This window comes from Mustelus asterias, chromosome 29 (genome assembly GCF_964213995.1).
Source record: "Mustelus asterias chromosome 29, sMusAst1.hap1.1, whole genome shotgun sequence".
Classification (NCBI taxonomy): domain Eukaryota; kingdom Metazoa; phylum Chordata; class Chondrichthyes; order Carcharhiniformes; family Triakidae; genus Mustelus; species Mustelus asterias.
The window spans coordinates 9,625,405-9,653,331 of NC_135829.1; the positions used below are offsets into that span (position 1 = coordinate 9,625,405).

The 27,927-nt window shown below is 50.0% G+C and overlaps 1 protein-coding gene across 2 annotated transcripts in view; it reads right to left on the reverse strand.

Annotated features, from left to right (window-relative positions):
• The window catches only part of LOC144480508 (AT-rich interactive domain-containing protein 3B-like), a 183,052-nt gene that overhangs the window by 12,712 nt on the left and 142,413 nt on the right, over positions 1-27,927 (reverse strand). For both annotated transcript variants that reach the window (XM_078200006.1, XM_078200005.1), the window contains 3 exons: positions 14,217-14,400; positions 12,860-13,104; positions 2,835-3,089 (listed from right to left, as the gene is read on the reverse strand). In XM_078200006.1, the coding sequence (XP_078056132.1) occupies positions 2,835-3,089; positions 12,860-13,104; positions 14,217-14,400 (684 nt within the window). The remainder of the gene's footprint in view (positions 1-2,834; positions 3,090-12,859; positions 13,105-14,216; positions 14,401-27,927) is intronic.

Sequence of the window (27,927 nt, forward strand, 5' to 3'; positions counted from 1 at the left end):
GTTTGAAAATGTGCCTGAAGGGATTGCTGTACATGCACACGGTGACCCACCTGTACTGTATTGGCTCAATCACCTCGCTAGCTGATCCCATCAGTGAGGCTGCTGAGGTAAGCTGAGGACAGCTTCGCTGGAGTGCATCTAAGTTTCTAACGTTAATATACTCAAACTCCAACCCCCCCACCCCCACCCCCAAGGCACTTCATGGGAATATTATCAAACAAAATTTGACACCCAACCAGATAAAAGATATTGGGACATGTTGATTTTAAGGAAATTGGGCTAAGGAAGTTTGGCATGTCCACTCAGCTCTCACCAACTTTTACAGATGCACCGCATTCTTTCTGGATGTATCACAGCTTGGTGTGGCCCCTGCTCTGCCCAAGACCGCAAGGAACTACAAAGGGTTGTGAATGTAGCCCAATCCATCACGCAAACCAGCCTCCCATCCATTGACTCCGTCTACACTTCCCGCTGCCTCGGCAAAAGCAGCCAGCATAATTAAGGACCCCACGTACCCCGGACATTCCACCTTCTTCCGTCGGGAAAAAGATACAAAAGTCTGAGGTCACGTACCAACCGTCTCAAGAACAGCTTCTTCCCTGCTGCTGTCAGACCTTTGAATGGACCTACCTTGCATTAAGGTGATCTTTCTCTGCACCCTAGCTATGACTGTAACACTACATTCTGCACTCTCTACTTTCCTTCTCCCCACTGTACTCTATGAACGGTATGTTTTGTCTGTATAGCACGCAAGAAACAATACTTTTCACTGTATCCCAATACATGGGACATTCTCTCTCCCACCTTCTTCCGTCGGGAGAAAGATACAAAAGTCTGAGGTCGCGTACCAACCGACTCAAGAACAGCTTCTTCCCTGCTGCTGTCAGACCTTTGAATGGACCTACCATATATTAATTGAACACACACGCCCTGGGAAAGCTATCTGTCCTCACTGGGTATTTATTTTCTCATTCATCATAGCAACGGCACTGCGCCCAAGGAGGCCACTCTGTCCATTGAGCCCTCTGCCAGCTCTCTGGGACAATTGGGGATGGGTTCCCAGAGCCAAACAAGACTTGGATTTGAAACTTACCATGGTCGCTGGCTGTCACCATCTTGCCGAGAGGCGGACAGCGCTGAGGCTGTGAGCACTTTGCTGGTGAGGGGACTCGGAATAACTGCCTGTTTTAATCCACTTAATGCTACATCATACAACTAACTGCCACCGAGATTGTATCAAATATTATCTCAGGGGCCCAAATCCTTTATCTTCTGAATTCCGCATGTTAGTAAAGATGACTTTGTCTTCCTCACCAGTGTCTTTCCTTCCCTCCCATTTCCTGTGACCAGGTCTGGAAGGTTCTATTCACCCAAAGTTTCACTGATAATCTCTACTGGAGACCATCTCTATTTACCCAGTTAGTGTGTGCTGTGGTTCAACTAACCCTCGCTCCATTTCCTGTAACCGTTTCTTCCCCACTCGCGCTCTGCTTTGTCCCTGTCTCTGACGAGCACTCTCTGAGTCTTCATTCCCCACCACACACCTTCCATTATATTTCCTTTCCCTATCCTCGATGTGCTCCGTGCCTCTGTCCCCCCCTCCTGTTTCCGCCTGTGTTTCTCACCATGTCTCTCTTGCTTGCTCTGTTTCTCTCCCCCTCCTCCTCTCAATGTCTCTCTCTTCCCTTTTCGTTGTCTTTGTCACCCCTTCAATATTTCTCTATCACCCCCAATTTCCCTCTCTCCCCCCTTCTTGAACTCTCACTCACAAGATGTCTCTCTCCCTCTCCCGTGCTCTCTCTTCCCTCTCCATGTCTCTCTCTCTCCCCTCTCCACGTCTCTCTCTCTCTCCCCTCTCCATGTCTCTCTCTCTCTCCCCTCTCCATGTCTCTCTCTCTCTCCCCTCTCCACGTCTCTCTCTCTCCCCTCTCCACGTCTCTCTCTCTCGCCCCTCTCCATGTCTCTCTCTCTCTCCCCTCTCCATGTCTCTCTCTCTCTCCCCTCTCCATGTCTCTCTCTCCCACTCCCTCGTTTCTCACACACACTCCACCACCACACGCACACACTCACACTCATAACTCACACACACACAACACCAGATAGTTGTCCTGATCGCCTCGTTCTGAGATTACCTTTGAATTCCGGAGCTATTAATTGAATTGAAATGAGAAATGGAATTTAAATCTCACCAGCTGCTGTTGTGGGATTTGAACCTGTATCCCCAGAGCAGTAAGACAAAAGCAAAATACTGCAGATGCCGGAATATGAAACAAAAACAGAAAATGCTGGAAAATTCTCAGCAGGTCTGACAACATTTGTGGAGATGCTGGCGTTGGACTGGGGTGGGCACAGTAAGAAGTCTCACAACACCAGGTCAAAGTCCAACAGGTTTATTTGGAATCTGGAGCTTTCGGAGCACTGCTCCTTCATCAGGTGAAGGAAAGCGCAAACCGTCGGCTCGAAGTGGAGAGGATCTCCAAGAAGATTACGCACATTGACACTCACCTGATGAAGGAGCAGTGCTCCGAAAGCTCGTGATTCCAAATAAACCTGTTGGACTTTAACCTGGTGTTGTGAGACTTCTTACTGTATCTGTGGGGAGGGAATAGAGCCAATGATTCGAGCTCTGATGAAGGGTCATCCAGACTCGAAACGTTGGCTCTATTCTCTCTCCACAGATGTTGTCAGACCCACTGAGATTTTCCAGCATTTTCTTGTTTCTCCAGAGCCTGGCTCTGCCAATTGCTAACCCAATGACATCCCCTACTCCACCACCGTCGCCCACTAGGGGCCAGGGAGGGGAGTGCGGAATGCGGCTGGATCCAGGGCCTCACCTTTGCCGTTGATTTTGATGCTCATAGGCACGTGGGCTGTCATGGCGAAGAGGTTCTGCTGCAGGGCCTGCTGCATCAGCCGCTGCTGCCCCTCGGCGAATCTGGCCATCCGCTTCTCGGGTGGCTCCCCGCTCTCCAGCTTCTCCCTCAGCTGCTCCAGGGTCACAGCCTGGGCGGCGGCCGAATGGTGGCCCCCCTGGGCCAGCGGGATGTGGATCCGGCTTGCCGTCAAGGAGCAGGCCCCGGCTGCATCCTCTGGAAGAGAAACACCGACGTGGGTAAGAGCCAGGACCGTATGGCACTCAGGGTCACTGGCGACCCCTTATCATTCACACAGCAGCAAAGGAGACCTGAGCAAATTGAACACAAGTGGTTAGGATCTGGAATGCGCTGACAATCCACTTATCCTGCACATCTTTGGACACTAAGGGACAATTTAACATGGCCAATCCACCTAACCTGCACATCTTTGGGACACTAAGGAGCAATTTAGCATGGCCAATCCACCTAACCTGCACATCTTTGGGACACTAAGGAGCAATTTAGCATGGCCAATCAACCTAACCTGCACATCTTTGGACACCAAGGGGCAATCTAGCATGGCCAATCCACCCAGAGGCAGGTTTAATCGAGACTTTCAAAAGAGAACTGGATCATTATCTGAAGATAAATAAAATTCAAAGTTACGGGGAGAAGGCAGGGGAGTGGGACTGGGTGAGATGCTCTATGGATAACACAGACTGAACGGCCAGTTTCTGTGTGTAACCATCTGTGCGGATGACTGTGTGGAGTTTGCATATTCTTGTCGTGTCTGCGTGGGTTTCCTCTGAGTGCTCCGGTTTCCTCCCACAGTCCAAAGATGTGTGGATTAGGTGGATTGGCCGTGCCAGATTGGCCCTTAGTGTCCAAAGATGAGCAGGTTAGGTGGATTGGCCATGCTAAATGTGTGGGGTTACGGGGCTCGGCGGGAAGTGGGTCTCGGTAGAGTGCTCTTTCGGAGGTTCGGTGCAGTCTCGGTGGGCGGAATGGCCTCCCTCTGCACTGCAGGGAGTCTAATGCGTAATCCGAACTCTTTACAGAACAGGAATTGATGGGACATTCAAGGTTGGAGTTGGTGGAGATTCAATGGTGGTTTTCAAAATCCTGCAGGGTTTAGGTGGAGAAAAGGAGGTGTTTTTCTACCGGCTGGTGAGTTGCTGACCAGCGATGCAGATCGAAAGTAAAAGCAAAATACTGCAGATGTTGGAGACCTGAAATAAAAACATGAACTGATAGAAAAGGCAAGAGTCATATAGACTCTATTCCTCTCTCCATGGGTTTAAAAAAACATCCTTTACTCCATTCTTAAAGTTACAAAGCCAATGTGCAGAGTGGGCTGGGTAAGCCCTTAAAATATCCTCTTGTGTGTTCCACAAACCAACTCCAATTGAATCCAGTTCAAGGTCCCCACAAGAGAGACTCACAAGATCCAAGCTGACAGGATTGCACCAGATCACGAGCTCATACTGACGCCTGATCTTAGCCAAAAGCCCAACGCAAACTGCAGAGACAGCACCTCACCGGTGGCACAGTGGTTAGCGCTGCTGCCTCACAGCGCCAGGGACCCGGGTTCGATTCCCGGCTTGGGTCACCGTCTGGGCGGAGTCTGCACATTCTCCCCATGTCGGCGTGGGTTTCCTCCGGGTGCTCCGGTTTCCTCCCACAGTCTGGAAGGTGTGCTGGTTCGGTGCATTGGCCGTGCTAAATTCTCCCTCAGTGTACCCGAACAGGCGCCGGAGTGTGGCGACGAGGGGATTTTCACAGTAACTTCATTGCAGTGTTAATGTAAGCACTTGTGACACTTATAAATAAACTTTAAAAAAAAACTTGATGGGCCAAATGGTCTCCTCCTGCCCGCTACCATTTACATAAACAGGCTTAATGGACCAATTCCTGTTCTGTTGCACACTTTTATCTGCTATGTTAGCAGGGTGAAAAGGGCCAATGTATTTGATCAGATAAAAAGGTTCTAAAAGAGCGGAAGATAAATAGGAAACAAAGGGGGAGATTAAGGGGATTATCAGAGAGATCAAAGGGGAGTACAGCTGTAATTGATCTGAAAACGCTTGCAAAACCCACTCGGTCCACGTATGAAAGATACGCCAGCAGCTGAGGCGGTTAGCAAGCAAAGCAGAGAAAAGGACTGAGGGGGATTTGAACCTTCACTGTTGAGTGGGGGATAGACGGGGGTCGCTGGATTTAGACTGCGCAGGGTCAGTAGTACGCGCCACTTTGAGTAAGCAGTGTGAGGATCTGGTGGGCAATGTGTGAGACAGTGGATTGTGGGACACCCCCCCCTCCCCCGCCGTGAACAGCTGTCCAGCGAATCCCAGGCTCCTCACCAGCTGCACACACTCCTCCCTTACCCAGCCCGTTCTGTTCCCTGCATCAGGCAATCCCCAAAACCCCCGACGCCGTCTCCCAACTCAACTGTGCTCAGTACACCTGGGACACTCAAGTCTGATTGGCTCACGGTCACCTGGAATCCACCAGTCTGATTGGCTTATTTTGACTTCAAATCCTCCAGTCTGATTGGCTTATTTAACCTTGAATCCTCCAGTCTGATTGGCTTACTTAACCTTGAATCCTCCAGTCTGATTGGCTTACTTAACCTTGAATCCTCCAGTCTGATTGGCTTACTTAACCTGGAATCCTCCAGTCTGATTGGCTCATATTCACCTGGTATCCACCAGTCCAATTGGCTTATTTTTACTTCAAATCGTCCAGTCTGATTGGCTTATTGTTAATTCAAATCCTCCAATCTGATTGGCTCATTTCACCTGGAAGTTTCCAATAGGGCGGCACGGTAGCGCAGTAGTTAGCACTGCTGCTTCACAGCTCCAGGGTCCCGGGTTCGATTCCCGGCTCGGGTCACTGTCTGTGTGGAGTTTGCACATTCTCCTCGTGTCTGCGTGGGTTTCCTCCGGGTGCTCCGGTTTCCTCCCATAGTCCAAAAATGTGCGGGTTAGGTTGATTGGCCAGGTTAAAAATTGCCCCTTAGAATCCTAAAATGCGTAGGTTAGAGGGATTAGCGGGTAAATATGTGGGGGTAGGGCCTGGGTGGGATTGTGGTCGGTGTAGACTCGATGGGCCGAATGGCCTCCTTCTGCACTGTAGGGTTTCTATGATTCTATGAATCCGAATGGCTTCATTTTCATCTGGAATCCCCCAATATGATTGGCTCATTTTCATCTGGAGGTGGTCATGGCCTCGTGGTATTATCGCTGGACTATCAATCTAGAAACTTAGCTAATGTTCTGGGGACCCGGGTTCGAATCCCGCCACGGCAGATGGTGGAATTTGAATTCAATTTTAAAAATCTGGAATTAAGAATCTACTGATGACCATGAAACCATTGTCGATTGCTGGAAAAACCCATCTGGTTCACTAATGTCCTTTGGGGAAGGAAATCTGCCGTCCTTACCCGGTCTGGCCTACATGTGACTCCAGAGCCACAGCAATGTGGTTGACTCTCAACTCCCCTCCAACGGCAACTATGGATGGGCAATAAATGCTGGGGCAACCAGCGACGCCCATGCCCCACGAATTAATAAAATAAAAATCTAAAATATTCCAGTCAGTTTGGCCCATTCTCAACTTGAATCCTCCAGTCTGATTGGCACATTTTCACCTCGAATATTCCAGTCTGATTGGCTCACCTTCACTTGGGATGCACTACTCTGATTGGCCTATTTTCATTTGGAATTTGCCAGTCTGATTGGCTCAGTATCATACAGAACCCTCTGGCCTGATTGGCTCAGTCAGTACGGCCTTGAAAGCACCTGATAGGTCCATTGGAGCTCTGACGAAGGATCATCCAGACTCGAAACGTTGGCTCTATTCTCTCTCCAGAGATGCTGTCAGACCCGCTGAGATTTTCCAGCATTTGCTATTTCTTTGTGAGATATGTTCAGTGTTACCCGTGACCCTATCTCCCTCGAAACCAGCCTCCCATCCATTGACTCTGTCTACACTTCCCGCTGCCTCGGGGAAAAGCAGCCAGCATAAATTAAGGACCCCACGCACCCCGGACATTCTCTCTTCCACCTTCTTCCGTCGGGAAAAAGGCACAAAAGTCTGAGGTCACGTACCAACCGACTCAAGAACAGCTTCTTCCCTGCTGACTTTTGAATGGACCTACCTTGCATTAAGTTGATCTTTCTCTACACCCTGGCTATGACTGTAACACTACATTCTGCACCCTTTCCTTCTCTATGAACAGTATGCTTTGTCTGTATAGCGCGCAAGAAACAATACTTTTCACTGTATACTAATACATGTAACAATAATAAATCAAATCAAATCTTATTCATCTTAGTGTTATTGCGCCAACCCCTAGAACCACTCAATGACAATATACCAGCACCTACACTCAAAGGGTACATTCTTAACATTTCAACAAAACAGCATACATTCCTTCATGCCCTTTTCTTTAAAAAAATGCACTTTATTCCGATGTAGATAAATGCTCCGCAGATTGCTGAGGGCAGTGAACCAAGACTGGAATAACACACACAAATGCAATAGCAGACAATAATGATTAGATGTGAGTGATTGGGAAATGTTACAATACTGCGTTTAGGGGACTGGACGGCTTGGCACTAATATTATCCCAACAATCAGAAAGATAGGAACTACATTCCTTGTGGCACCTGCTGTGAAGTCTACAGTTCAGCGCTGTCAACGTACACGCTTTGAGTCAGAGGTGATATGTTCAGGATCCACTCACATTCAGGGCTGTGCTGAAGGAGTGCTACACTATCAGAGTGCGACCACGATTACAAGAGAGCTGTTAAACAGAGGCTTGAGATCCCGTAGTGTTCAATTCAAAGAAGTGTTCTCCCCTATCGCCCTACATCTATTGGGGGCGGCACGGTGGTTAGCACTGCTGCCTCAGTGCCAGGGACCCAGGTTCAATCCCAGCCTCGGGTGACTGTCTGTGTAGAGTTTGCACGTTCTCCTCCGGGTGCTCCAGTTTCCTCCCACAATCCAAAGATGTGCAGGTTAGGTGGTTTGGCTGTGATAAATTACTCCTTAGTGTCCAAATATGTATAGATTAGGGAGATTGGCCATGCTAAATTGCCTCTTAGTGTCCAAAGACGCGCAGGTTAGGGGGATTGGCCATGCTAAATTGCCCCTTAGTGTCCAATGACGCGCAGGTTAGGGGGATTGGCCATGCTAAATTGTCCCTTAGTGTCAGGGGGGTTAGCAGGGTAAAAGTAAAGTAAAGTTGATTTATTCGTCACAAGTAAAGCTTACATTAACACTGCAGTGAAGTTATTGTGAAATCCCCCAGTCGCCACACTCCGGCGCCTGTTCAGGTCAATGCACTTAACCAGCACGTCTTTCAGACTGTGGGAGGAAACCGGAGCACCCGGAGGAAACGCACGCAGACACGGGGAGAACGTGCAGACTCCACACAGACAGTGACCCAAGCCGGGAATCGAACCCGGGTCCCTGGCGCTGTGAGGCAGCAGTGCTAAACACGGTGCCGCCCTCGGGGTTATAGGGATAGGGCCTGGATGGGATTGTTATCGGTGCAGGTTTGATGGGCCAAGTCGCCTGCTTCTGTACTGGAGGGATTCTATGATTCTAACCCAAATCCTCAACTCCAAATGACCAATTCATGGACAACTGTGTAAGTGAGGCAGTTGGACTTTAAGATTGTCCACAACATAGAATCATAGAATGTAATCATAGAATCCCTACAGCCCAAGGCTGAGGGGAGACCTGATAAAGGTCTACAAGATTGTGAGAGGCATCGACAGGGTGGATAGTCAGAGGCTTTTCCCAGGGTGGAAGTGTCAATTACAAAGGGGGCACAGGTTCAAGGTGAGAGGGGGGGAAAGTTTAAGGGAGATGTGCGGGGCAAGTTTTTCATGCAGAGAGTGGCGAGTGCTGCCAGAGGAGGTGGTGGAAGGAGGCACATTAGCAACATTTAAGCGGCATCTGGATGGGTACATGAATAGGGAGGGAATTGAGGGATACAGACCGAGTAAGGGCAGAAGGTTTTTTTTTAGTTCAGTTAGGGCATCATGATCGGCACAGGCTTGGAGGGCCGAAGGGCCTGTTCCTGTGCTGTACTGTTCTTTGTCTTTGTTCGTTGACTGAATGGCCTACTCTCCCAAAGGTGGGATGTACCTTTCTTTGTTCTCTTTGCACAGTGCAGAAGGAGGCCATTCGGTCCATCGAGTCTGCACCAACAACAATCCCACCCAGGCCCTACCCTATAATCCCACGTATTTACCCTGCAAATTCCCCCTGACACTAAGGGGCAATTTAGCATGGCTAATCCACCTAACTCACGCATCTTTGGAGTGTGGGAGGAAACCGGAGCACCCGGAGGAAACCCACGCAGGCACGGGGAGGACATGCAAACTCCACTCAGACAGTGACCCAAGTCCAGAGTTGAACGTCTGAGGATCGTGGGATTATATTGAACGTCTGAGGATCGTGGGATTATATTCATTGGAGTTTAGGAGGTTAAGGGGAGATCTGATAGAAACTTACAAGATAATGAACGGCTTAGATAGGATGGACGTAGGGAAGTTGTTTCCATTAACAGGGGAGACTAGGACGCGGGGGCACAGCCTTAGAATAAAAGGGAGTCACTTTAGAACAGAGATGAGGAGAGATTTCTTCAGCCAGAGAGTGGTGGGTCTGTGGAATTCATTGCCACAGAGGGCTGTGGAGGCCGAGACGTTGAGCGTCTTCAAGACAGAAATTGATAAATTCTTGATTTCTCGAGGAATTAAGGGCTATGGGGAGAGAGCGGGTAAATGGAGTTGAAATCAACCATGATTGAATGGTGGAGTGGACTCGATGGGCCGAATGGCCTTACTTCCACTCCTATGTCTTATGGTCTTATGGTCTTAACCTGGCGCTGTGAGGCAGCAGTCCTAACCACCATGCCTTACAAAGGTTACACTTTTGTGGCGGTCCAGTGTCGCAGTGGGGTTAGTGTCCCGGTCTCTGAGCCAGAAGTTCCGGGTTTGAGTCCTACCCCAGGACTTGACGGGCAAGGAAGGTGCGTACATAACGCGGCCAAACGGGTTGAGCGTCAACCTGTAAAATTCATCCAAACAGGTCAATGGCTGGCAGTAAGAGCGGGAGAGACTCCTGACCAGCCACACTTGACGTGGAACATAAGAACATAAGAATTAGGAGCAGGAGTAGGCCATCTAGCCCCTCGAGCCTGCCCCGCCATTCAATAAGATCATGGCTGATCTGAAGTGGATCAGTTCCACTTTCCCGCCTGATCCCTATAACCCCTAATTCCCTTACCGATCAGGAATCCATCTATCCGTGATTTAAACATATTCAACGAGGTAGCCTCCACCAATTCAGTGGACAGAGAATTCCAGAGATTCACCACCCTCTGAGAGAAGAAGTTCCTCCTCAACTCTGTCCTAAACTGACCCCCCTTTATTTTGAGGCTGTGCCCTCTAGTTCTAGTTTCCTTTCTAAGTGGAAAGAATCTCTCCACCTCTACCCTATCCAGCCCCTTCATTATCTTATAGGTCTCTATAAGATCCCCCCTCAGCCTTCTAAATTCCAACGAGTACAAACCCAATCTGCTCAGTCTCTCCTCATAATCAACACCCCTCATCTCTGGTATCAACTGGTGAACCTTCTCTGCACTCCCTCCAAGGCCGCGCCCCTCAAGCTATAAGCCTCCTGGAGACAGACTAGCGAGCTGTTCCTGGAATTACTGGCTATGGAGACAGATGAAAAGCTGGCATTGGAATTGCACTTTTGTAGCATTTTTAACATCACAAAATACTTCGAAATGTTTCACCGGAGCAGAATCAGACATTTGTCACCAAGGAAATATTAGGACAGGGGTCCAAAGGCTTGGTAGGTTTTATAAAGAGTCTCAAAGAAGATGGGCGGGGTGGAGAAACAGACAGGTTGAGGGAGAGAATTCCACGGCTTAGACCCCAGGGAGCTGGAGGTACAGTGCAGCAATGAAATTTGCAGAGTTGCAAGACCCCAGAATTGGAGGTTGTGGAGCTGGGGGAAGTTTGATTTTGATTTGATTTATTATTGTCACATGTATTAACATACAGTGAAAAGTATTGTTTCTTGCGCGCCATACAGACAAAGCATACCGTTCATAGAGAAGGAAAGGAAAGAGTGCAGAGTGTAGTAAAACAGTCACATCAAGGGTGTAGAGAAAGATCAACTTAATGCAAGGTAAGTCCATTCAAAAATCTGATGGCAACAGGGAAGAAGCTGTTCTTGAGTCGGTTGGTACGTGACCTCAGACTTTTGTATCTTTTTCCCGAAGAAAGAAGGTGGAAGAGAGAATGTCCGGGGCGCGTGGGGTCCTTAATTATGCTGGCTGCTTTCCCGAGGCAGCGGGAAGTGTAGATGGAGTCAATGGATGGGAGGCTGGTTTGCGTGATGGATTGGGCTACATTCACGATCTTTTGTAGTTAAAGGGATATGGGTGTTATGAAGTTGCATATGTAAGGTTGGAACCGTGGTGCTTGATGGGTGTGGATGTTGAGGTGGGATGCTGGGACCGAGAGAGGTCATACAGCGTTGCCTCTTTAAAAGCTGATTGTATCAACGCCTGGAAAAAAATGAGCTGTTTTGGGTTCAAAGCTGAACTGTTTAAATTGCAGGCAGCAGAAGCAGATCTTTGCAACATTGCATCAAAGCCAGAAGTCAGTATTCCAACCTAGCAAAACAGGCTTTTGAATTGGACCAATGAGTTTAAAGCAAGTACGCAGAGGTACAGGACCAATGGGGTTCAAAGGTGAGTGTTGTTGACAGCCTCAAGCCACTCAGATCACAGGAATACTGTGAGGCAATTCCAGGTATGTAAACCCAGACAAGGGGGAATAACGGTTAAAATAAGCTTGCCACCTATTTAGTCGGAAGGTGGGAGAGGCGAGGCTCTCATCTAGAATTCTGCAGTAACATACATCTTCCGAAAATCACCATCTAAAGAGGAAGACACCAACTCAGCAAGTGTTCCAGATGGAAGCATCAGAAGAAAGTTCATACTTCCAACAGACGCCCGGTATTACATTATTTGAGAGTGACTATATCCCATAAGGATTTATTTTATTGGATAGTCAGAAGCTTTTTCCCAGGGTGGAAGAGTCAATTACTAGGGAGCACAGGTTTAAGGTGCGAGGGGCAAGGTTTAAAGGAGATGTACGAGGCAGATTTTTTACACAGAGGGTAGTGGGTGCCTGGAACTCGCTGCTGGGGGAGGTAGTGGAAGCGGATACATAGAAAATCATAGAAATCATAGAAACACTACAGTACAGAAAGAGGCCATTCGGCCCATCGAGTCTGCACCGACCACAATCCCACCCAGGCCCTACCCCCACATCCCTATATATTTACCCACTAATCCCTCTAACCTACACATCTCAGGACACTAAGGGCAATTTTTAGCATAGCCAATCAACCTAACTCACACATCTTTGGACATATGGTAGTGACTTTTAAGGGACGTCTTGACAAATACATGAATAGGATGGGAATAGAGGGATATGGTCCCCGGAAGGGTAGGGGGTTTTAGTTCAGACGGGCAGCATGGTCGGTGCAGGCTTGGAGGGCCGAAGGGCCTGTTCCTGTGCTGTAATTTTCTTTGTTCTATGATTCCTGAATGAGTCTTGTGATATTCGAACAGCATTCGATTGGGATTTTATTCAGTTTGTTAATTGTTTTGTAAGGTTGTCACCAGTTTTAAGATAAAGACCTGTTAACTGTTCATGATAGAGAGTATCCGAACTTGCTTGAATTTACCAAGACTAGTTTCCTACTACCTCACACACTTTTGTATAAGATTACGAGGGGAAGTATCCCTTTGGGGAGGTTCCAAGATCGCTCTGAGGGAAACATTACCTCCGCATCATAACAGGGGCCAAGACTCTCAAGTGCTGGTTTTGGTTCCAACCGATCCCTCACCGGGATGATCCAAAACTTAGGGGGGTTAGATCATCCGATTGGGAAACCTCACTTACCTTTTTTGATGGACAGGCCCGGAGAGAGGTGGGTACCGTTGGAGGTGGCAACATTCACGGACGACAGGTGGACCTTGGCGGGGGACAGGAGGGTGGTGGTAGAGCTTGGAGAGTAGCCAAAGAGCGCCGTGCTGTAACTGGGTCTCCTGCCTTCCCGCCGATTGCTGTCGATGGCTGCCTGGAGCTCCGTGGGCGAGCTGAGTGATTGCTTTTCACATTCATACGGGTAGAGGTATTTCATGTATCTGCAGAGTGGAAAAGAGGGAGACGTGTCACAAGGGCATCCAGCCTCCGATCCTCGGGCAAGCGTTCTCCAAGGCGGCCCTCAAGACACACAAACGCAGAATCTCCGGGCAGAAACTGATAGCCAAGTTCCGTACGGCCTCAACCGGGATCTTGGGTTCATGTCACACTGCATCCTGTGCACTGAACTCACTTTGTAATAAATAATAGATAGCTGCCTCCTTGGCCAATGCAGGCGATAGAGACAGGATACAAAGGGAATGCTTCCATTGGCTCTTAACTGCCCTCTGATATGAGGCTATGAACCAGTTAATTCAGGATAATTCTGGGTAGGTAGTAAATGCCAACCTTGTCATCAATGCCAAGGGATAATCAAGTAAAACTGGACCTATAGTGGAATTCAGGCAGGGAACATACAAGAGCGCTGAAGCTCATTCAGAATGCCACCAATTTTACTTAAGGCTTAAGGCTTTACTAAAGACCCATGAGAATCAGAACAGGAGCAGGCCATTCAGCCCTTCGAGCCTGCTCCGCCATTTAATAAGATCATGGCTGATCGTATAGAATCCCTACAGTGCAGAAGGAGGCCATTCGGCCCATTGAGCCTGCACCGACCACAATCCCATCCAACTCCTTTCCTTGTTTACACTGCAATGAAGTTACTGTGAAAATCCCCTAGTCGGGTACACTGAGGGAGAATTTAGCATGGCCAATGCACCCTAACCAACATGTCTTTCGTGTTGGAGGAAACCCATACAGACACGGGGAGAACGTGCAGACTCCGCACAGACAGTGATCCGAGCCCGGGAATTGAACCCGGGTCCCTGGCGCCGTGAGGCAGCGGTGCTAACCACCGCTCCACCCATTTTGACCCAGTTTTGATGGAAGGCCAATGTACTTGCAAGTTGGGTGGTGTGCGAATTGACAAGAGGGACTTGGAGCTGATGGTGCTGCCTTGTGCCTGCTACTCTTGTGTTAACCACCCCAACCCCACCATCTTGCGATGGACACAGCTGGTTACTGTGTCCTCTGTTAAAGGGAACCCCATTCAACATGGAGCAAGAGCGAAAGTCCCAGAACAGCCGGATGGTCAAACAGAGCACTCGCTACTTACTGAGTCCTGAGTGTAAAGGCCGCGCTGGTAATTGAGGTAGGTAAGTTGAGGCCTTTTGTGATTTCTCTCCAAATCTTCTTGTTGATGACTTCCACCAGTCCACCCTTCTCCGTGACGAGCTTATACAACATGTACAAGTCTAATACCTGCTTCGCCATGATGGGGATCCGGTTCACTGGCGTCCCTGCAACACACAAGGGGCAGAAGGGTTTCCATAACATCTCCTCAAACTCTACCAGCCCAAACACAGGGCATGTTCCTCTCTCTCTCTCTCTCACATGATACAAGAAGTCTCACAACACCAGGTTAAAGTCTAACAGGTTTATTTGGAATCACGAGCTTTCTGAGCGCTGCTCCTTCATCAGGTGATTGGAGAGGTAGGTTCACAAACACGGCATGTATAGGCAAAGACACAATCGCAAGTTAATTACAGCTTGGAATGTGAATTCCAGGTAATCGAGTCTTTACAGGTACAAACAGTGTGCGTGGAGAGAGGGATAATCACAGGTTAAAGAAGTATGAATTGTCTCAAGCCAGGATATTTAGTAGGATTTTGCACACCCAGGCGGTTACATGTAGTGTGATATGAACCCCAAGATCCCAGCAGAGGCCGCCCTCATGCGTGTGGAACTTGGCTATCAGTTTCTGCTCGGCGATTCTGCATGGCCTCCTTGGAGAACACTTACCCGAAGATCGGAGGCTGAATGCCCTTGACTGCTAAAGTGTTCCCTGACAGGAAGGGAGCTCTCCTGCCTGGCGATTGTCGAGCAGTGTCCGTTCATGAGAGAAACAAAAATCGAAGGAGCGAAAGGACTTGCATAGTTTTCAGAGACTGGTCTCCTCTCACGCACTCATTTATTCAAATTCAAATCCCTGAAGCCAAGCTAAGGCATCCCCATTTGCTGGGTTTAAGGTGGTTGGTCCATCGCTTCGGCCAGAATTGATTGGGTGGGTGCGGAACCTTCCTGGGAGCATGTGACACTGTGGGGTGTGTGTCTTGATTCATCATCACGCACTCGCGCAAGAGGCGTGGCGGTGGTGCACTGGTATTATCGCTGAACTAGTAATCCAGAGACCCAGGGTAATACTCTGGGAGACACAGTTTCGAACCCCACCTCGGCAGATGGTGAAATTTGAATTCAATAAAAATCTGGAATTGGTGGGACGTCACGGTGGCACAGTGGTTAGCATTGCTGCCTCACAGCGCCAGGGACCAGGGTTCGATTCCGGCCTTGGGTGAATGTGTGTGTGGAGTCTGCACGTTCTCCCTGTGTCTGCGTGGGTTTCCTCCAGATGCTCAGATTTCTTTTCATTGTCCCAAGAGGTGTAGGTTAGGTTGATTGGCCATGCTAAATTGTCCCTTAATTTCAGGGGGATTAGCAGGGTAAATAGATGGGGTTATGGGGATAGGGCCTGGGTGAGATTGTGGTCGGTGCAGACTCGATGGGCTGAATGGCCTCCTTCTGCACTGTAGGGATTCTATGAATGTCATTAAACAAATGAGATTGTCATCGACTTCAGGAAGCATAGTGGAGGACATGTCCCTGTCTACATCAACGGGGACGAAGTTGAAATGCTCGAAAGCTTAAAGTTTCTAGGTGTTTTGATCATGAACAACCTGTCCTGGTCCCCCCATGCCGACACTATAGTTAAGAAAGCCCACCAACGCCTCACATTTCTCAGGCGGCTAAGGAAATTCAGCATGTCCACTACGACTCTCACCAGCTTTAACAGATACACCATGGAAAGCATTGTTTCTGTTTGTATCACAGCTTGGTGTGGCTCCTGCTCTGCCCAAGACCGCAAGGAACTACAAAGGGTCGTGAATGTAGCCCAATCCATCACGCAAACCAGCCTCCCATCCATTGACTCTGTCTACACTTCCCGCTGCCTCGGAAAAGCAGCCGGCATAATCAAGGACCCCACGCACCCCGGACATTCTCTCGTCCACCTTCTTCCATCGGGGAAAAGATACAAAAGTCTGAGGTCACGTACCAACCGACTCAAGAACAGCTTCTTCCCTGCTGCTGTCAGACTTTTGAATCAACCTACCTTGCATTAAGTTGATCTTTCTCTACACCCTAGCTATGACTGTAACACTATATTCTGCACTCTCTCCGATGTATCTATGAACGGTATGCTTTGTCTGTTTAACACGCAAGAAATAGTGCTTTATGCTGTATCCCAATACATGTGACAATATCGAAAATGTGCCTTTAAGAAATGTATTTTGATCATGTTTCTCTGCAGGGTATTTTGTCGGCGCTGTGTTGTCTGCAACCGGTGTCTTCCAATTGTTACTGAAGCAATATAATGGGCATCTTGTTTATTTTTAATCTGGCCTAATGCAGTGTCCTGGGGTTTCATGACCCTTTTGGACTTGCTGGGTGGAGCCTGATTGACAGGTCTGGTGCTGTCTGGGGACAGTATTTTTTCCACAGAGAAGTCCAGGGTTTTTGTTTCGATTTAGATGATAAATCGCTCCTTAGTGTCCCAAGATGTGTTGGGACTTAGCAGGGTAAATGTGTGGAGTTACGGGGATAGGGTATGGGAAAGGGCTATGTCAAAGAGTTGGTGCAGGCCCGATGGGTCGAATGGCCCCCTTCTGTACTGTAGGGATTCTATGATTTGACATTGAGTTATGTAAGGAGATATTAAGTCAGGTGGTCAAAGGTTTTGCCTGAGCAAAGGGTTTTAAGGAGTGTCTAAAAGGAGGGGAGAGAGAGAGGGATGAAGAGAGAAGTAGAGAGCTGGAGGGAGAGAGGGGGAGGGAGGGAGGGAGGGAGAGAGAGGGGGAGAGAGAGAGAGGGGCGGGGAGAGAGAGAGAGGGGGAGAGAGAGGGACGGGGAGAGAGAGGGGCGGGGAGAGAGAGGGGCGGGGAGAGAGAGGGAGGGAGAGAGAGGAGGGGAGAGGGAGGAGGGAGAGGGAGGAGGGAGAGGGAGGAGGGAGAGGGAGGAGGGAGAGGGAGGAGGGGTCAGGGAGCACGCATGAGGGGGAGGGGTCAAGGAGCGGGCGTGAGGGCGAGGGGTTAGGGAATGGGGGTGTGGGCGAGGGGTCAGGGAGAGGGCGTGTGGGCGAGGGGTTAGGGAGAGGGCGTGTGGGCGAGGGGTTAGGGAGCAGGTGTGTGGGGGAGGGGTGAGGGGGAGGGGTTAGGGAGCGGGGGTGAGGGGTTAGGGAGCGGGTGAGAGGTTATGGAGCAGGGGTGAGGGGTTAGGGAGCGGGGGTGAGGGGGAGGGGTAAGGGAGCGGGGGTGAGGGGGAGGGGTTAGGGAGCAGGGGTGAGGGGGAGGGGTTAGGGAGTGGGGTGAGGGGGAGGGATTAGGGAACGGGCGTGGGGGTGGGGGTGGGGTTAGGGAGCGGGGGTGAGGGGGAGGGGTTAGGGAGTGGGCGTGTGGGGGAGGTGTTCGGGAGTGGGGGTGTGGGGGAGGGGTTAGGGAGCGGGCGTGTGGGGGAGGGGTTAGAGAGCGGGGGTGAGGGGGAGGGGTTAGGGAGCGGGGGTGAGGGGTTAGGGAGCGGGGGTGTGGGGGAGGGGTTAGGGAGTGGGGGTGAGGGGTTAGGGAGCGGGGGTGAGGGGGAGGGGTTAGAGAGCGGGGGTGTGGGGGAGGGGTTAGGTAGCGGGCGTGTGGGTGAGGGGTTAGGGAGTGGGCGTGTGGGGGAGGTGTTTGGGAGTGGGGTGTGGGCAAGGGGTTAGGGGGCGGGCGTGTGCGGGAGGGGTTAGAGAGTGGGCGTGTGGCGGAGGGGTTAGGGAGCGGGAGTGTGGGGGAGGGGTTAGGGAGCGGGAGTGTGGGGGAGGGGTTAGGGAGCGGGGGTGAGGGGGAGGGGTTAGGGAGCGGGCGTGTGGGGGAGGGGTTAGGGAGCGGGAGTGTGGGGGAGGGGTTAGGGAGCGGGGGTGAGGGGGAGGGGTTAGGGAGCGGGGTGTGGGGGAGGGGTTAGGGAGCGTGGTGAGGGGGAGGGGTTAGGGTGAGGGGGAGGGGTTAGGGAGTGGGGGTGAGGGGGAGGGGATCGGGGGTGTGGGTGAGGGGTTAGGGAGCGGGCGTGTGGGCGAGGGGTTAGGGAGCGGGGTGTGGGCGAGGGGTCAGGGAGCGGCCGTGTGGGGGAGGGGTCAGGGAGCGGGGGGTGGGGGGGAGGGGGCGAGGGGAAGCCACAGGATGATATAAAACATGGTTGTGAATATCAGACTTCCCTCAGCTGGCTGATGGGTGATAACTCGCAGCGATGTGGGCTGCGCACTGGCTGATGATTATCCTCGGACACCACGAGCTGCTGCCAGCGAATGGATGGTGTGGGGTTGTCTAACCAGGAGTCGACACATCCTCCCCTGTACCACCCCCCCTCCCGCCCAGCCCTGACTCTTCAGTTTAAAGTTTCAGAAGGTTTGATCTGCCAGTAAGCTGCAAACACAGGTTGAATTTGAGCACAGAACCATTACTGACCTCAGGAGAAAGCCTTTAAGAAAATGATAATTACCAGGCAATTAATTGCAGCAAATTTGTAGAGAGTTCCTCACTGGTCTTTAGCCGGAAGCCCGTGTTTGATACAATGCCTCATCTCACAGACTATTGGACATCTAAGTCCAATCCACATTAACCAGGGTCAGACCCATATATTTCTCTGTATATCCACACATATCTCTCTCTCTTTCTTTTCAAGAACACAGTAGAACATACCTGGGACTGGAGTTATTTAAGAACCTGTACTAGTGGTGACAGTTTTACATTAAAACCACACATAACTAGCACCCCAAACCAGGTTCCCTATTAAAACCACACATAACTAGCACCCCAAACCAGGTTCCCTATTAAAACCACACATAACTAGCATCCTAAAACAGGCACTCAATTAAAACCACACGTAATTGGCACCCCAAACTAGATTCCCTATTAAAACCACACATAACTAACAACCCAAACTAAGTTCCTTATTAAAACCACCCATAACCAGCATCCCCAAACTAGATTCCCTATTAAAACCGCACATTGATAAGGTTTGATAAGGTCCCCCATGGTCGGCTTATGATGAAAGTGAGGAGGTGTGGGATAGAGGGAAAGTTGGCCGATTGGATAGGTAACTGGCTGTCTGATCGAATTCATGATGTGGAGATGCCGGCGTTGGACTGGGGTAAACACAGTAAGAAGTTTAACAACACCAGGTTAAAGTCCAACAGGTTTATTTGGTAGCAAAAGCCACACAAGCTTTCGGAGCTCTAAGCCCCTTCTTCCTGGAAAGAGTGCAGAGGAGATTTACCAGGATGCTGCCTGGTTTGGAGGGTAGGTCTTATGAGGAAAGGTTGAGGGAGCTAGGGCTGTTCTCTCTGGAGCGGAGGAGGCTGAGGGGAGACTTAATAGAGGTTTATAAAATGATGAAGGGGATAGATAGAGTGAACGTTCAAAGACTATTTCCTCGGGTGGATGGAGCTATTACAAGGGGGCATAACTATAGGGTTCGTGGTGGGAGATACAGGAAGGATATCAGAGGTAGGTTCTTTACGCAGAGAGTGGTTGGGGTGTGGAATGGACTGCCTGCAGTGATAGTGGAGTCAGACACTTTAGGAACATTTAAGCGGTTATTGGATAGGCACATGGAGCACACCAGGATGATAGGGATAGTGGGATAGCTTGATCTTGGTTTCAGATAAAGCTCGGCACAACATCGTGGGCCGAAGGGCCTGTTCTGTGCTGTACTGTTCTATGTTCTATAACTAGCACCCCAAATTATGCTCTCAGTTAAAACCACACATAACTAGCATCCCAAACTAGGACCTCTAATATAACTACACATAACTGGTACCCCAAGAGTTGTGGTTCAGGCTGGCTCCACGGACTCAGACAGGTGGCGCCAGTTTTCATGCGTGGGTCTGGACAGTGAGCAACCAACACCTCCCCCCGCCCCCCGCCCCCCCGCTCCCTCCACCACGATTCACCTGCAGAAGGCTTCACAGCTAAGCCTGTCCTTATGCGCAAGCTCTCTAGGAAGTGGGTGAGGGATGGGGGTATGTGGTTGCCATGAAAGCGAGACCAATTATAGAAACTAAGCTTCCAGTACAGACTCTATGAGGACATACTCCTGGGCATTCTGAACTAGATAGATCCATAACAGACCGAGACAAGTGTACAGGTGCCTTTCAAAATCTTAATTACTTTGATTTGATTTACTATTGTCAAATGTATTGGGATACAGTGAAAAGTATTGTTTCTTGCGCGCTAAACAGACAAAGCATACCGTTCATAGAGAAGGAAAGGAGAGAGTACAGAATGTAGTTTTACAGTCATAGCTAGGGTGTAGAGAAAGATCAACTTAATATAACGTAAGTCCATTCAAAAATCTGACAGCAGCAGGGAAGAGGCTGTTCTTGAGTCGGTTGGTGCGTGACCTCAGACTTTTGTATCTTTTTCCCGACAGAAGAAGGTGGAAGAGAGAATATCCGGGGTGCGTGGGGTCCTTGATTATACTGGCTGCTTTTCCGAGGCAGCGGGCAGTGTAGACAGAGTCAATGGATGGGAGGCTGGTTTGAGTGATGAATTGGGCTACGTTTAGAACACTTTGTAGTTTTTTGTGTTCTTGGAATGAAGTTTTAGTATAAAACACCAGGTGGGCCTCAACTGGAGTGCTGTGTCCAGTTCTGGGTGTTCCACTTCAGGAACCATGTGAAGTCATTAAGCAGAGAGAGTGCGGAAAAGATTCACAAGAATACTTCCAGGGATGAGGAACTACACTTGCGTAGATGAATTGGTGAAGTTGGGACTGTTCCCCTTGAAGAAGAGAGAAGGTTTGAGAGGAGATCTGATTGAGGTATCCAAAACCGTGAGGGTCTGGACAGAGTGGATAGGGAGAAACTCTTCCCACAGGTGGAGGGATTGAGAACGAGAGAGCACAGATTTAAGTTAATTGACAAATGTGGAGTCTGCACGTTCTCCCCGTGTCTGTGTGGGTTTCCTCCGGGTGCTCCGGTTCCCTCCCACAGTACAAAGATGTGTGAGTTAAATGGATTGGCCATGCTAAATTGCCCCTCAGTGCCCCATGACATGGAGGTTAGGTGTATTGACCATGCTAAATTGCCCCTTAGAGTCAGGGGGACGAGCAGGGTGGATGTGTGGGGTTACAGGGATAGGGCCTGGGTGGGATTGTGGTCGGTACAGACACGATGGGCCGAATGGCCTCCTTCTGCACAGTAGGGATTCGATAATCCCATGACAGTCGAGCCTCTATCTGCTGAGGTCTAGAGCTCTTGAACATCCTCCCTGAATCTCTCCTCCCTGTTTTCAATGGGGTGGCACGGTGGCACAGTGGTTAGCACTGCTGCCTCACAGCTCCAGGGACCCGGGTTCAATTCCGGCCTTGGGTCACTGTCTGTGTGGAGTTTGCATGTTCTCCCTGTGTTTGCGTGGGTTTCCTCCGGGTGCTCTGGTTTCCTCCCACAGTCCGAAAGATGTACTGGTTAGGTGCATTGGCTGTGCTAAATTCTCCCTCGGTGTACCCGAAAAGGTGCCAGAGTGTGGCAACTAGGGGAATTTCACAGTAACTTCATTGCAGTGTTAATGTAAGCCGACTTGTGACACTCATCAATAAACTAATAATAAACACTGTATAGGGGTGGGCTCTTGGGCATGTTGGGGTCTGGGGTCTGCCCCTGTACAGAGAAATCCTGTCCCACCTAATGTTCCAATACATGAACTTGACCTCCGACCACGAACCTGGGATGACCTCCCGGTCTTGAGGGTCACCAGTTTGGCAGGGTCCCATGGCCTTGGATTCTTGCTGCCCATCTTTTGGGTGAGTGGAGGTGCCCGGGACGTGATGGCACAGAGTAGTATGCAACATAGAACCACAGAATCCCTACAGTGCCATTCGGCCCATCGAGTCTGCACCGACTCTCTGAAAAAGCATCTTTACCAGGGTCCAACCACCCGCCCCCCGCCCCACCCCCTCCCAATGCCCTATTCCCGTAACACCATGCATTTAGCATGGCCAATCCACCTAACTTACACATCTTTGAACTGTGGGAGAAAATCAGAGCACCCGAAAGAAACCCACGCAGACACGGGGAGAATGTGCAAACTCCACACAGACAGTGACCCAAGACCAGAATCGAACCAAGGTCCCTGGCGCTGTGAGGCTGCAGTGCGAACCACCTTGCCACCCCTGTCGTGCCGAGTCGGTTGGTACGTGACCTCAGACTTTTGTATCTTTTTCCCGACGGAAGAAGGTGGAAGAGAGAATGTCCGGGGTGCGTGGGGTCCTTGATTATGCTGGCTGCTTTTCCGAGGCAGTGGGGAGTGTATGGATGGGAGGCTGGTTTGTGTGATGGACTGGGTTACGTTCAGGAGCCTTTGAATTTACTTGCGATCTTGGTCAGAGCAAGCTGTGCTACATCCGGAAATGTGACACTGAACCAGGATAGGAGGCAGGCAGACAGGTGGCCGGAGGTTTTGCTGAGATATATTCCAGGCTTTTCTCGATTGACATGAGAGTCAAAGGTCACGGGAGGCAGGCAGGGAGGCGGAGTTAAGGGCACAGTCAGATTAGACACATCTCATTGAATGTCAGAGTGGGCTCGATGGGCCGAGTGGCCTACTCCTGCTCCTGTGTGTTGTGATTTTAACACAAATGTTGAAAGAGGAGAGAGGGGCAAGAATGGAATTGCAGAGCTCAGAACATCACCACCAGCAAGTTCCCCTCCAAGCCACCGGCCATCCTGACTTGGAAATATATCACCGTTCCTTCACAGTCGCTGGGTCAAAATCCTGGAACTTCCTCCCAAACACCATGTAGCTACACACTGAGGTTCACCAGGATGTTGCGTGGGATGGATCATTTGAGATATATGGGGAGACTAGATAGGCTTGGAATGTTTTCTTTAGAACTAGATTTACCCTTGGTGTCCCAAGATGTACGGGTTAGGTGGATTGGCCATGCTAAATTGCCCCTTAGTGTCCCAAGATGTACGGGTTAGGTGGATTGGCCATGCTAAATTGCCCCTTGGTGTACAAAGATGTGTGGGTTAGGTTTGGTCATGCTAATTGCCCCCTAGAGTCAGAGATGATTAGCCGGGTAAATATGTCGGGTTACAGAGTTAGGGCCTGGATGGGATTGTTGTCGGTGCAGGCACAATGGGCTGAATGGCCTCCTTATGCACTGTAGGGATTCTATGATTCAGGGCAGCACAGTGGTTAGCACTGCTGCCTCACAGCGCCAGGGACCCGGGTTCAATTCCGGCCTCGGGTCACTGTCTCAGTGGGGTTTGCACATTCTCCCCGTGTCTGCGTGGGTTTCCTCCAGGTGCTCCGGTTTCCTCCCACAGTCCAAAAATGTGAGGGTTAGGTGCATTGGCCGTGCTCAATTGCCCCTTAGTGTCGGAGGGATTAACGGGGTAAAAATTATGGGGATGGGTGGGATTGTGGTTGGCGGAGACTTGATGGGCTGAATGGCCTCCTTCTGCACTGTAGGGATTCTATGACAGCTGAGGATTGGCTGCTTAGCCAGTCGGGTTTTGGAACCAGGAGTCGGGAGTCTGTTAAAGCCAGACAGTGATTAGGATCGCTAAGTTGTGAGGCCATGTGAGCTCTGTTGCAACATCTCTGCAGTCAATGAGGAAAGTGATCATTACGGTCACATCAGATACACTTTGCGATTAAATGGGAAGTCCTGATGTACCCTCATGGCTATAAATCAGGACATTCTATAAGGTTGGGAGCCCCAGTTTAAGTTGCAGTGTTGGGCTCACTGTGATCCGAGGTCACCGCATATTGATTCAGTGAATTGAGTGGGAGTAATGTTAATAGGCCGGAAATCAAGCTTTCTCCTCTCTATATTTTTCTGCCCTCCCTTCCCACGCTTTCAACACGGTGATGTCCCTAAACCACAGAGCCAATGTCATGTGCGGCCAAGTCCCTTTGGGGTGGAACTGTGCCGAATAACCGGGCAGCGGTCTCCATTCTGTGGGGCAGCACGGCTGGCGAGGCTTCCACTGCCAGCCCAGTACAGCCTCGTGGCGCGCGACGGCCCCTCCACCTTGTCCTTGGACAAGTTTCAATCGACCCCGCATCTAGGTCGCACCATCAGCACAAAGCACCCCAAGGAGCGTTTATCAAGTAAAATGGAACACCAAGCCACAGGAGGAGGAGTTGGTCCAGGCAACACAAAGCTTCATAAGACCATAAAACCATAAGACATAGGAGCAGAATTAGGCCACTCGGCCCATCGAGTCTGCCCTGCCATTCAATCACAGCTGATATTTTCCTCATCTCCATTCCCTAGCCTTGATCAAAGGGGGTAACCTTGAAGGGACGTTTTATGGGGTTAAGTTTGGTTATTAGTGTCACAAGTCGGCTTACATCAACACTGCAATGAAGTTACTGTGAAAATACTCACTCAGGCACCTGTTCGGGTACACGAAGGGGCAATTTAGCACGGCCAATCCATCTAACCCGCACATCTTTGGACAGTGGGAGGAAACGGGAGCACCCGGAGGAAACCCACGCAGACACGGGGAGAACGTGCAGACTCCACACAGACAGTGACCCGAGGCTGGAATTGAACTCGGGTCCCTGGCACTGTGAGGCAGCAGTGCTAACCACTGTGCCACCGCGCCGCCCCATTTGGAAACAATGCAACCAAAAAGGATTCCGGGGCACATGCCCCATTTGCCACAAGATAATAAAAAGTTTTTAAAATGAATACCTCGGTGGAAAACATCTGTCATCGGATTTGTGGGTTAAATGGACTGAAAAGCAGGAAATGTATTTATTCTAGTTCTTGAAGCAGAACTCAAACGGTTCCTATTAGCCCGGCTGCTGTGTCGCATTGTAAATGTTGATTGAATTCACAGAGATTGAATGGAAATGAATAGGCCTGTCAGCCAGAGCTGTTGCAAATGTTGAAGTTGGACCAGTCCCCCTGGCCTTTCACAGCTGATAAACATCTGTGCTGCCACACATGTGCGGGGCAGGAAGTGACTGAACACTCTGAACAGTGACCTACCGCAGGGACGGTGAAAGAAAACCTTCTTGTTAAAGGGGGCTGGCCCCGGCATGGACAGGCCCGTCTCAGTGGCCAACCCTTGCCCGCGCAGCAACGGGGATCCGAACAAAGAACAACAAAGAACAATACAGCACAGGAACAGGCCCTTCGGCCCTCCAAGCCTGTGCCGCTCCCTGGTCCAAACTAGACCATTCTTTTGTATCCCTCCATTCCCACTCCGTTCATATGGCTATCTAGATAAGTCTTAAACGTTCTCAGTGTGTCCGCCTCCACCACCTTGCCTGGCAGCGCATTCCAGCCCCCCACGAAACGTGGGCACAGGGCAATCCCAGCCAAAATGAAACCCAGAAACTCACTCAATCGTCACAGAGCGTGGCCTATTCAGCCCCCCAGTCAGTCAGAGGCCCCTTCCATATTTCCTAAGTTAAGATACTTTAAAAAATTAGCAAAAGGCACATTTTGGGTTGAAAATTGGAACCAGGTAAGAACTAATAAGAGCTAATTTCATAAGCACTAATTCCCATCAGCATTCTCCTGTCCTATTTAACCCACGCCGTCCACAATAACCCATTGTGGTTAGCACTGCTGCTTCACAGCGCCAGGGGCCCGGGTTCAATTCCGGCCTCGAGTCACTGTCTGTGTGGAGTTTGCACATTCTCCCCGTGTCTGCGTGGGTTTCCTCCGGGTGCTCCGGTTTCCTCCCACAGTCCAAAGATGTGCAGGTTAGGTGGATTGGCCGTGCTAAATTGCCCCCTTAGCGTCCAAAGATGTGCAGGTTAGGGAATTGAAAACTAGAGGGCATGGGTTTAAGGTGAGAGAGGAAGAATTTAAAGGGGACCCGAGGGGCAGCATCTTCACGCAGAGGGTGGTGTGTGTATGGAATGAGCTGCCAGAGGAAGTGGTTGAGGCGGGTACAATAGCAACATTTAGAAAGCATTTAGATAAGTGTGTGGATGGGAAAAGATTTGAGGGACAAGGGACAAACCGGGCAATTGGGACGAGCTGGGAGGGCACCATGGCCGACATGGACTGGTTGGGCCGAAGGGCCTGTTTCTGTGCTATTTTACTCTATGACTGGATACAGTCTTGTACATCTCAGCACTACACACAACGTTCTACTTCTGCTTTCCACCAGATCTCCGTGACTGAACCATGTGACATTGCATCAGTTGTGACATCCGTATTATGCGCTCATGATGTTAACCCTTTACTCGACAATGCAGTTCACTGCAACTGGAGAACAGCAGTCCAATTTCGGGAGCAGTCCAGAGCGCGATTTACGCTTGGGCATTTAGTGGCCCGATTGAAAAATCGCACCAGGAGCGGGCCTTTGATGCCAATGAGGTGGGCGCTTGAGCTTTCAACAGTTGGCCACCCCATCAACCTGTGTCCCAGAATTACCCATGATCCACCAACAACAACAACTCAGGAGGTCCACCATGGGAGGACGCAAGGAAAGGGGGTCATGGAGGTAGGCCTCAAACCTGGTCCATCATTAAACCAGATCATGGCAGATCTCCTCCAACTCCACTGGCCCTCAATGTCCCTTGATTTCCCCGAGGGATTAAAAATCTGTCTATCCCTGTCTCAAATACCTCAGCCCTCCTCACATAATCATCGTAGGAACATGAACACATTCAATGTGTACCTTGCTGACAAATCACAGAATCCCTACAGTGCAGAAGAAGGCCATTCGGCCCATCGAGTCTGCACCAACCACAATCCCACCCAGGACCTATTCCTGTAACCCCACATATTTACCCTGCTAATCCTCCTGACACTAAGGGGCAATTTAGCATGGCCAATCAACCTAACTCACAAATCTTTGGATACTAAAGGGGCAATTTACCTTGGCTAATTCACCTAACCCGCACATCTTTGGACTGTGGGAGGAAACCGGAGCACCTGGAGGAAACCCAGGCAGACACAGGGAGAACGTGCAAACTCCGCACAGAGAGTGACCAGGGGCCGGAATTGAACCTGGGTCCCTGGCATGGTGAGGCAGCAGTGCTAACCACTGTGCCACCGTGTCATAAATAATAATTATCTTGCTGGGAGGGATCTAATCTTTTCTTGAGTAGGGGGGGTCAATGTGCGAGGGTTAAATAGGAGAGGAGAGTAAGTTAACGACAGAACTGTTGTGATAAATCTCACTCAATCTGATAAGCCTCACACGAATATATATATTTAAAAGGCTTGCAGGTTGCCTGAAGGGCTGATCACACGATTTGATGGCAACGTCATTAGGGTGTTGCCACAGGCTGCTGCTTTAATTTCAGTTTGTACTCTGTGCAGTGAACATTTCTTTCAATAAATCTATTGTTGTTAGTTTGAATCTACACGTGCAAACCCGTATCTTTTCTATTTTGTTTAAAACCCACAACCCCGAACATAGTTTGGACATTACACACGGATTCTTTAAAGTAAACACATAATTACACATGTTCCTTTACATGGAGCTGTTTTTGAGAGTGGAGACGGGATGGTGCGTTGGTGCCTTCGGGACCCGCTGCGTATTTACATAATGCTTTTCATATCGATGGCTATCACTGTGCCTCAGTGGAAAGATGAAAATTCCTCTACAGCCTCACCCCTCCCTATCTCCGGAATCTCTTCCAACCCAACAACCCTCTGAGATATCCGCGCTCCCTCGCATCCTGTCCTCTTGTGCACGTCCGATTAGAATCACTCTGCTTTTGATCAACGTGCAAGAACAACAACAACTTATATTTATA